At 30.0% G+C, this 11,831-nt stretch overlaps 1 protein-coding gene across 1 annotated transcript; it reads right to left on the bottom strand.

Annotated features, from left to right (window-relative positions):
* Positions 1–647: 647 nt before the first annotated feature.
* Positions 648–2,539, bottom strand: LOC112690468 (keratin-associated protein 6-2-like). The gene is made up of 3 exons (XM_025564484.1): positions 2,373–2,539; positions 1,099–1,315; positions 648–1,022 (listed from the first exon to the last, which is right to left on the bottom strand). The coding sequence occupies exons 1-3, from the start codon at positions 2,394–2,396 to the stop codon at positions 859–861; spliced, it is 405 nt and encodes a 134-aa protein (XP_025420269.1). The 5' UTR covers positions 2,397–2,539; the 3' UTR covers positions 648–858.
* Between the last annotated feature and the right edge of the window lie 9,292 nt (positions 2,540–11,831).

Here is an 11,831-nt window from a genome sequence, read left to right as displayed (position 1 = left end):
CACATTTATCGTCATTAAAGCGTTTATAGAAATTACAACTATAAGATTTTTATATGATTGTCTTAACGAAGTATTTTGTAATTTTTGTTGGGGAGTTAATTGATTATGGATTTTAAATTAATTAATTATTTTTGTCTTATTCCTTTCCCCGTATGTCACTCTTGCCTAGTTATTAAATACAAAACAATTTAGTCAAATTTATTTTCAAAGGATTATCAATAATCACACTGAAATTACGAAAGAATATTAGCAATTGGTAATAAAAACATTTATTCACGACCGATAAATATTTTTTATATGACAATTTCCGAAGAGATGAAAGCACCCGGTTCCGCTGTAAATACAGCACAACACGTTCTGACTTAAGCATAACATTAAAACGATGTTTCAGTCTCTGTGTATATCGACTACCTATAGGATACTAATGTTAGTATTTTTATATATTCGGTTACACTGTTTTTATAGTTTTTTCATTTGTTCGTACCGCTCTGCGATAAATATTGATTGAACTCTCACTATATTTCGTATCCATTGTAGTCATCCTTAATAATTTAGTAAAAACAAGAAGTAAACAAGTACAAGTAGAAGTTCATTATATTTTACTTTTTACGAGGAAGTAAGTTCTCAATAATTATTACACACGTAAATGTTTCAAAAAAAAAAAAAAAAATGCGATTTATTAAAAACTTTTTAGGGAAAAAAAAAGTCTATAACTGTTTGAATATTCTATGGATGTACAGTGTTTATTACCACGGACTCACAACGAGCTGTGTTTTTAAAACAACTGTTCTCCTCTACAACAGAATATCATATCGAGCCGACCAAGGAGTACAAATTTTGATAACCTATGAGCAATAATTAATAACCGTATCCGTAACCGCCATGGTGTCCACCGTATCCACCTTGGTGGTGACCGTAACCCTTGTGGTAGCCGTAGCCGCCGTTAGAACCGTAGCCGCTTCCGTAACCACCGTTGTAACCATATCCATTTCCGTAACTACCGTAGCCACCACCACCGTATCCTGAAAAAAAAAACGATATTTAAGTTTTGAAAATACATTTGATAAGGATGGGAACCCCTATTTTAATTTCACTAACCTCCTGTGAACCCTATTCCAATTCCTGCGCTGTAGCCTCCGTAGTTACCATAACCTCCTCGGTTGTAACCACCGTATCCTCCGTATCCACCTCCATATCCACCTCCATATCCACCTCCATATCCGCCTCCATATCCGCTTCCGTAGCCAACATTATAACCTAGGCCTACGAAAGGAGCAGCAGTCGTCAAGGCTAAAGTGGCTGCCATAAATACACACTGGAAACAGAAATCATAAATTATTACATTGAACACGTTACTCTCTCGTTTCGCTTCAACGCATATTGAATATTGATGACATTTAAGTTTTAATCAAAAGAATTCAATACAAAAAATTTGAAGTATTATTTTTTAAAAATTTTATATACTGTTGGACGTGGAATAAAAGCTGTTGTGATTGAAACAAAAATCATTGCTAATTTAAAATATATTCAGTTTAATTAATTTAAGTAACTAATAAGACTCAATTTTTAACATTGTATTAATGTCGAATTATTTTACCATTTAATGCTTAAAATAAGGTATATAAAACAACGATAAAATATTTTGTCGGTTCATTTGAAATTTAAAGTTTTAAAATTTTTTATAATTCTAAAAGAATTCCGAAGATATCGTATTCTGGAGTGGGTGTCAGTTAAAAATGATTCAAAATACGATATTAAATATATTATGATTATAGGTTTGATATGTACGAGTATATGCAAGCTGTATGTTCGCTCGAAAATAAATATTTTTAATTCCAAGAAGTTTAGCTGATAAAAAAAAAAAAAAAAAAATGTTTAAGTTTTACGTGAATGTATAAAAATTACAGAAATGATTACGTTGATGGTTTAGCGAGATAGAATAAATGCAATCATCTTTAAAAAATAATATTATTTTCAATTCGACCAAACGTCCATCGAATCAAGGCGGCAATCGAAACCCTTCGGGCTGATCCGGCGTATTGTTTGCCATCTTATTTTCTACGAGTATTACCCGTTCGTTGTAACAGCGTTTACAACAAACGTACGCGCGTTAAACGTGAGACATAATATCGTCAATAACTGCACGTTAGGTAACACGGGATCGTTCGTCCGTACAATAATAATATGCGTTGCCGCCGTAAACGAAAACCGTCGACAAAACGCGAATGGACATTATCGTCTCCGACAGCGTTACGCACTCGTATCGCCGATTGTCGGACCGAGACCGCGGTTAGACTTGAACGAAATCGCGAAATTCGTTAGTATTGTTTATTGTGTTACGCGGCGTGTAATCGTGTACGTGTTTACGTTACCAGGAATAGTTTGGTGGCGATCATTTTTTCGGTTCCCTCGCGGTAGCTGGTAAAAAAAATAATCCTCGGCACTATTCCGACTGACTATTCGTTGTTTGTCTTCGGAGGATCCCCGGATACGTCTGAATCGGTATCGTCGAAAACTCGGTGTTTTATGTCGTCGCCCGCAACGCCGTTTTTATTTGAAAATGTTCGGTTACCACACATTATTTTAATTATGGAGGAACGATGTCTTCGGATGTTCCTCGGCGATTAACCTTGAAATTATTTTGTTCGCATAAGGCAGAAAACCAGTTTTCCTGGTCGTGCGGATCTGCATATGATTTTGTAGTGTTTTTTTTTTTTTTTTTTTTTTTTTTTTAAAAAATGCACATGGTTTCTGTAGTGTTTTTTTATTATTAAAAAATTAAGTACACAGCCGCGATGGCGGGTACGTTTCGCCTCCGATGAACGATAAGCGAACGTCGGTTGCGCATCCTAATAGGTTTTCGCCGGATAATTCGCACGAGATCGCCCATTACGGCGCCGCTGCGCATAAATTATGCGCACGACGTTCGCGAACCTGTAGTACGTTACGTTTGCTGCGGCTTGGTGTTTGCTCGTATGTAAATTACACGTTGCGAATTAATATCTTGTTTGGCGGAAAAACCTAAACGCACCGTTGCCGGTCGATGACACCTCATCGTGATAATGTTGAGGTCGCAAAAATAAGACAGAAACGAGACTGTTTTGTTTAATGACCATATAGAGCTGGAATCACCGTACATTCGAAAGGAAAAAAAAATCAGGAAAATCTATCGGAACTCACTTAAAAATCAACCAAACTCTCTAACCGTTCAAAGCCTAAACATGAACTTGGAGATTTTTGGACGTTGCGTAGTAAAACGATAGAATTACTCATAACGCGTAACGATAATTATGTAACAAACATGAGCGGATAAATATTTTTTACGTGGTTAAAATTTGATTTAGATGGTTGTATTACGAATAACTGTCGAAAAATTGTCTTGATATCTACAGTGAGTTCCGATAAAAAATGGTTTATAGAACCAGTCGTTTATTTGAACCGATAATAAAAAAAGAAAAACATTAACCTTTTGTTACTTATGTTAAATTAACCTATTACTAAAATCATCATGTACCGGATAATTTAATTTCTTTTATGAATATTCATATGGATTTTATCAATTGATAACTGATTAAGTTTTAAAGCGACTGTATTATAGAAATAATCTTTGTGTCTATTTATTTTTCGGCGTTCAGCTTCAGTTAACGTTGTAGATCACGTCAACGGAAAGATTTAAGATAAAGTATATAAGGTTTTCCTTATTCATTTTAATGAGCGGGAAAAATATCCTAACAAAGAAATCGCATTATACCTGAAAATTTCTTATTATACATTATACACAATTTAAAAAGTTTGAAAATAAATTGTTAAATACGAATAATACAACTAGTTTTTTTTTTCCAAAAACGAAAAGGGAATGAAGAAGAGTCAATGTATAAGATTAGTTGTTACAGTAGTTTCAACAAACTCGACAAAATCGAAAATCAAATACACCGGTCAATGATTCTATTTTGGAAAAGAAAACTTTAAACATTGTAATTCGGTGTAGATCATTTTAGTTCAACAATTGGTAGGTTAATGGTTGACTTGTTGGAAGAACACAAAAATAAATAACTATATTAAAAGATTTTTTTTATTTTAAAAACTAGATTTTGAAAATTTTAAATTTTACTCAATAGTTTAAAAAAATAAAATGCAAAATTGCCATTTTAAGTTTTTGAAATTATCGCATTAAAACAAAAAATAAAAATAAATTGGGGTCGCAATTTGAAAAAGGTTGAAAGCCACTGGTGAAAGGCTATGGATGAACATTAAAGTCAGTCAAAACACTTTTTACGTGAGCTTCATTTGACACAACCATATTTATTATTATTTTTTTTGCCATTTATTTGGAAAGTAACCTTTAAGATTAAATAAAAATAAAAAAATATATATTAATATTAATAATAAGTAAGTTTACACCTAATCATATAATATGAAATTATAATTTTGAATCATTGGTTATTTTTTAATAAAATAGTATTAAATCTAAAAAATTATCTGTTTGGTGTAATATTTATTCAACATTAGAATATGCTTTTCGTGTTAGTTCATTTCAGGAAACTTTCCAAGGTTTATTATTTAAAAAAGTAAGCAAGATTAAAATTACATTTTCTACAGTATTTATGATATTTTCATGGTTTTCCTTTCTATGTTAATAAAAAAAGAAGTTACAACTATGTCCTTAGCAAATCTAGGGAAAAATCCCAAGGGTATTGGCATACCTTTTTTCTTTTATGTATACATTATTAAAATTTTCATTTATTATATATTTATTATATTATATTATATTAAATATATTTTTATTTTTTTCTTAGAACTGGATTTTTAAAGGCCCTTCTCCTGGATCTGTCACTAATTTCAATGATGTTTTGTATAACAGTCGAAGGATAAAAATATTGAATTGCCATTTTTTATCAAAATTTTTTTAACAAAATTGATCGCATTCATTTGATCAACTAAAAATATAATTTACTGATGGGTTGCATTTATGCAGGGTACTTTTTTAAAGCCTAATACATCTTAGTAATTAAAAAAATACAGCCAAAAATTTAAAAAAAAATATGATACATTTATTAAGTTGCCTCAATATTAATATTATGAAATTGTTTGTGAATAGTTGGCTATTATAGTTAGTTGATTTTTGTTGTGGATGACGACATTTTTTTATGGCAATAATACATGTTCTTTACCATTAATTACTAGTATCACATTGGGTGCTATCGTATTTCAACTATACTGTATTGCGTTAAAACAATTTAAAAATTGAAAAATATTAATTTACATAACTCATGTTTCTTAAGTATTTTTCAATGTCTGGTGATCAATGTAATTACTCGAAAACAACTGCATGTACAACTCATATTAATAATTTTGACTGCCAACACGGAAAATCTACTGTCGAACATAAAATAGAATCGAATGTGAAATATGTTAATCATCATGGATATTTTATCTGACCACTCCTTAACGCATCCCATTAAAAACCGTCTGAAATAAACATTACTTGACCACAATGTTTTCTATTTTTGCTACAATATTTTACAGGATAATCACGTGAAGTTGATCAACTGCGATAAATTACATTGGATTGCTCGTGTGAGCTTAGTCGTATTAATGATTTGTTTGAAGAAAATGATTGATTTGTTTACAGATGACGTTTATCCATTATTGCGAGTAATAATATATTTGCATTATTTATTTCTCCTAATGATTATTTAATAAATGTATACCACTACAATCGATGCACGGCGTTTGTAGTAACTCCTATTAATTTTTTACAATTTAATCATTTAACTCTGCAAGCATAACGTTTGAGATTTCTTATGATTTAGAATTTAACAACTTTTTTTTTTTTTTTAAAAAAAAAGGAAAAGGATAAAACGCACAATTAGTTCAATGTTATTTTATTGACTGATTATTGGATTCAATCGAACGTATTTGAGTACGTCCTTCACTTTCTGTTAATTGTTATCAACTTCAAAATCTCAGTAACATAATTCATAATTCACTGATGAAATATCCAATGTTGTCCTCATGTTTACTCCAAGCAATGGCTGCATTAAGATTTTATCATCGACATAATAAACGGCTTTATTGTCGCATCTGGTCAGATGTTTCACATTGGTTTCCATAAATAATTATGCAACAGCCAATTCTCAAGAATATTCAAGAATATCAGTATGAAAAAATTAGGTTTCTGAAAAGATAATATTTTCGGAACAGCCACTTCTAAAATCAATCGACTGTCAGCATCACTTATACCAGTGGTGGCCAAACTACGGCCCGCGGGCCAACTCCGGCCCGCCATCATTTAATATCTGGCCCGCGAAAGTCTTCTATATTACAGCACTTATTTGTATAACTGTAATATTTTGCATTTACGTAAAAAAAAATTTAGAATGCATTTTTTTATGGCCCGCGATAAAAAAAAGTTGTTTTTTATGGCCCGAGGAAAAAAAAGTTTGGCCACCACTGACTTATACTATGAGTAAAATGTCATGGTAAATATAACCAAATGTATAAGTCCGTATCAAAGTTTGTTTTATTTGTTTGGCATAGATTACATTTCAAATTAGCAATACGCTTATGTATTTATTGTTTTTTCGAAAACATTTTTGACCCGTTTCTCTTGTTCTTTGGAAAATTTCGAACAATATTAACCCTGCAATGCGCACAATATTCTGCATTTTTACGTATTTCGATAAGTTTTTTTTATTTTTTTTTTTTTCAATAATTTCAATCAGAATAACAAATTAATTCGACCGACGTCGTTTGTATCCAGCTGATTTATTTTATTACTGTACACCCGCATTACTACTAACATTTGCTACTCAATCGAAAACATAAGACGAGGAAATGTGCGTAGGTTTATCGTTCAAATTTATGGTTCAATCGAAACGTGTACAAAAAAGCGAACGATAAGACCGACAACAGGCGGATCGAATATGAATTACGTTTGCATGCAAATCCTTTGACGGTTGAAGAAAAATATTAATTATTATTATAATATACGTACACGCGCATGTCGGTTTGAAGGCCGTCGCTGTGACTAGTTTATTATTCAAATCCCAGTCGTACGTAACAACCCATATGATATACATGTGTGCGATCCTCTATACAACACGTTCGTACAACAGGTTTGCATCGAAAAAAAAATTCTCGATTCGTCGATTTAAACGATGAAACAAAATAAAAATTACTATGGAACGGAAATCGTCGATCGTTATCAACGTGCGCTGCACACGTCAACGCGTACGCTTAAAGTCAGATCTGATTTTACGCAACTGTACGCGGAAGATATTTTTTCGCATTTAAAAATTAAAATTTCGAAATACATTCTTCCGCCTCGTTGTTGTCGCGAATTTTTAACAATAATCTCTCCGGTAGACTTCTCGAAACGCGAGCACGCGAACCACAGAGAGCTGTAACGAGTGTTAGTTGCAGTCGACTTGAGTGGTGTGTGCGACTATAGTGGAATTATGTAACCCTATTATCATTAGAGCGCGGATTTATACGCATTTATATATATTTTTCTGTTTGGTCGTATCATATGCTAAGTTAGTATATATATATATATTTTTTTTTATGTTACAACAATTTAAACAATTACATTTGTTTAGTGCATATTTTTGCATACTTCGATGTATATTTTTTGTTTTGTTTTTATTTTTATTTTTTTTTATTTTTTTTTTTTTTGATATTTTTTAAATATTTACTAGATATTTTAATATAAGGGATAAATCTATTTGTGAAAAACATAGAAAAGTGTCATCAAAAAAATAAAGATTACGACATACTAAAATATTAAAATTTTTAAACAGCGAAAGTGAATCGATTCAAACCAGCAAAGATTTATCTCCAAAACTAAATGACACCTTTTTTAAATACGCACCTATTACTTTTTTAAATGTAAAAAGATAATATTCAAGATATAAAAATGTTTTGACTGACAAATGCCAATCAATGGTTTTTAAAAATATAATTAAAACGATTCTCATGTTATACAATATGTATTTAGAAAAGAAAATTTTTTTTAAGGATATATTTTTATAGTGATTTTGATTAGTAAATTTCTTAAAATTGAAGAAGAAAAAAATGTATTTACATTAGGGTTGTATAATTTTAAATGTAATTTTTTTTATGTATTATTTTAATTAAATGTTGATTATTTAAATTTTTTTTGATTGCTAAACTTTGAGTTCATATATATATATATTTTTTTTAATACATATTCTATCACATTAGTCCATTTACTAGTGCATATTAAAGATTTTCTAGCACATATTTGGTTGGTTTTTGATGCATAATATAAATCGACGCTATAATTATCATTAAATTTATAATCGGGGCTTTGAACCGGAATTATTTATTCAAGTTTTGGGTGTTGAAAAAAAAATTGCAGTTATAGAAATCGGACATTTCAGGTTAATGAACTTTTCTGGTTAAATGTAAATTTATTTGGATTAATTCCAGTTAGTTCGATTTTTAAAAAAAAACCCATGTAACATATTAATTTACTGAGATTTTCTATGCCAATTTGATGTAGTAACCTAATTTTAATTTTTAAGTAAATAAAATGAAAAAGAAATTATATTAAATTAGTACTTACCATTAATCTGTAATTTTTTTACTGGAAAAAATTCTCGTTTATTACTTACTACTATATAGTTAATACAACGATTTAATAATTCGGGTTTTGGATTAACCCGAATATTTCATACAAGTTTCCGATAATTCGGGTTTCATATTCATTCAATCAGTTATAAATATACGGGTTTTAGGTTAAACCATTTATTTGGGTTGATTCGAATTTCGGGTTACGTTCGGGTGCAAATCCGTGTTTATATACGTAATTCAATGACTGAAAACAAATATATTCTCTAATTTTAAATGTAAACGATTTAATTGATTATTTATTGAATACCATACTAACGAAAAAGTTAACCAATTTATGATTCGATGTTTTGTGCTATATATTTGCAAGTTGACATTTTATGACGGTTGTGCAGCATATACGTATAGTATTAATTTTGTAATTAACTCATATATATACTCAATTGAAAATTATTTATTTTTCATATCTTTACTAAAAGCTCAATAGATTTAATTTTAATTACAATTATACCGATAGTTTACGAGAAAAGAAAATGTTAAGACAGCATTTTATTATTTTTAATTTTGATGTCATCAATAAGTAAATCTTACAAAAATGGCGATTCAAACAATTATTCCAATTTTCAATAAGAGTGAGTAAAGAGCACATACTTGAATTTTTCTAGATTTGTTTTAATTCTTCGAAATTTCTTCCATTTTCTCCATTTTCTATCACTGCCAATTGTTTAGTACATGTGATTCAATCTTATTTTCAACAATTAGACCATTAACGTCGAATGCATAAAACAAACAATGTATCTATTATGTATCACCGTTACTCCGAGACAAACCCTGTGTTTGTATTATTTTAATCTGCTGCATTGTCAATAGAAAGTTACGTATAAGAATTTATAATTCAAGCCAACTTTGAAACCTCTATTAGTTCATTGTCCATTGTCATATTTATAATAATTCATTTTTATTTATTTATTGGAATCGATAATTCATATTACGGTGCACTTGGGTTCACCAATTTAGTTTTAATTATTATTTCATGATCATGCCCTATTTCAGGAACGGCCAAATGGTCGATTGTGGACAATTTCAAAGTCGATCATGTTAGAATTTATTTTTAGGCCACGAGCACGACAATTAATCGTGGTGGTTATGAACAAATTGTCGATAAGTTTTATCTGTATTTTATATTACTTATAGTAATTAGTTTATAATACTTTATGTATGTTTATATACATGTTAAGCAAGTATGTTTCTTAATAATTATAATTATTTAATAATAAAAATAATTTTCCAAAAAAGTCGATCTTCTAAGGTGAAGTATATTTTTAGTAGATCGTGGCCGGAAAAAGTCTGACCGCCTCTGTCCTATTTCTTTATATTAAACGACATTCAAATACATAATATTCCTCCTCGAAATCTAGCTCTTTGGTGGACGAAAAATGTATTGGTCAATATTACATTTATACGACTGAAAACAAAGAATAGAAGATATTTTTTAATTATAATAAATTATTTATTTATTTATTTCTAGTATTTTTACCAAATAATCTATCCCGAGACTTTGTGTTTGAGTCCTGAACAAAGGTTGTTTTACTAGGCAGGATATTGACTAACTCTGCGCTAAACTTCCAACCTGGAGGACCAAATTACCCTGAGGATTAAGCTGGAAGAATTTAGCGATGAATAGAGACGACTGGAGAATTGATTGTGAGACGGGATGGTCCTAGTGACCGTTTAACCCAAAACAAGAAAAAGAAGAAGAAGAATAAATAATTTTGTAACAATGCGACATAGAAATGTTGGCGAACATACATGTATCACAATTGCCTATTTAAAACGCCGTTTATAAACTTTGTATTACTTAGTATTACTGGAACATTTAATTGTAAATAAATATTAATATTATTACAAACAATTTATAATTCAAATATATAATAATTTAAAAGTGTCAAATTATCCACAAATTTAGACCCCCCAATTATTTTAATAGCCCCTCCCTCAAAAAATCGAAACTTTGTTAGAAATTTTATTCGTTGTTTTTATAATTTATTTATAATTATTTGTTCATTTTTTTTTTTTTTTTGAAAATCGTAAAATAAGAAATAATAAAAACTATTAACCATTAACAATATCAAATACCAATTACATAGTTTGGCTACTTGAGAAAGAATTTTCAGTGCAATGAAAAAAATAAAAACTTGGTTAAGGACATTGTTGGTTCAAGATAGGTTCAGCAATCTGTCAATACTATATATCGAAAAATATAAAAAGCGATGATATTTTGAGTATCGTTGCTAACACAAATAGTTATTTGTTTTTAAAATAAAATATTAATTATTTTTGAATATACTTTATTTAGTGTTTTTTTAATACAATTTAAACATATCTATATTTTTAATGGTAATAAGTTTTACTTGTGTATGGGAAGGGGGTGTGGGGGTGAAGCCCTTGTGGGTTGTATTACATTGAATTATTATAGTCCCCCCCCCCAAAATAAAATTCAACCAAATGTCCGCCTATGAGCAAACCTGCACGAGGATAACCTGAGGATAACGAGACCATAAATCAATGTAAAAAGGGAGGTTAGGTTTAATTTTTTTCAATTTTAAAAATCAATTATTAATCAATTAATAACTGAGCAATTGATTAATCATGCATGTGCAGGTAACCTTTTGTGGTTTATTAGCAATAAGTATAAGTATGTATAATGTATATGTGTTATACCTATAGCGATATAACAACAATTATCTACAATTATTGTCAAAAATAAATTTCTACAGTGTTCGTGTAATATCGGTAAAACGTAATCGCAATCGCATTAATAATATGTTATCGTGGACCCAACCGCGGATAACGAGGGATTACTGTAATAATAAATGAGTGTTACCAAAAATTCTTTATAATTCTTCTTTACCTGGTCATGATCCTCCCGATTAATTTTTTCTAACGCGGTGACCAAAACATATTAGAATATGGACATCATCCAAATTCGTCCACAAAAACATTTTGAGTTGTCTCAAATAGCCCAAATTTTGTTTGATGTTTCATCGTCTGAGGCATTTCTGCCGATTCGTTATTTTCATTTTCTACTTCGCATATGTACAAATATAAAAAAAAAAAAACAATGCAATATTACTGACAAGCGTTTCTCTCTTTAATAGTGCTCGCAAATGATATTTATTCAATCACAGCCCACCACGTATTTTTCAAGCAGTGAATTCATAAACGACTCTCAATAG

Source organism: Sipha flava, unplaced genomic scaffold (assembly GCF_003268045.1).
Source record: "Sipha flava isolate LNK unplaced genomic scaffold, YSA_version1 50605_pilon_pilon, whole genome shotgun sequence".
In the NCBI taxonomy this organism is placed as follows: Eukaryota; Metazoa; Arthropoda; class Insecta; order Hemiptera; family Aphididae; genus Sipha; species Sipha flava.
Note: the sequence above shows the minus strand (reverse complement) of the source record. Positions and strands in the feature narration are given on the sequence as shown.

Coding starts and splice junctions, on each gene's coding strand:
- LOC112690468 (XM_025564484.1), bottom strand. CDS start 2,396: ATGATCGCCACCAAACTATTCCTG. Junction 1,316..2,372: donor TCGCCACCAAACTATTCCTG/GTAACGTAAACA, acceptor TTCTGTTTCCAG/TGTGTATTTATGGCAGCCAC. Junction 1,023..1,098: donor TGGAATAGGGTTCACAGGAG/GTTAGTGAAATT, acceptor TTTTTTTTTCAG/GATACGGTGGTGGTGGCTAC.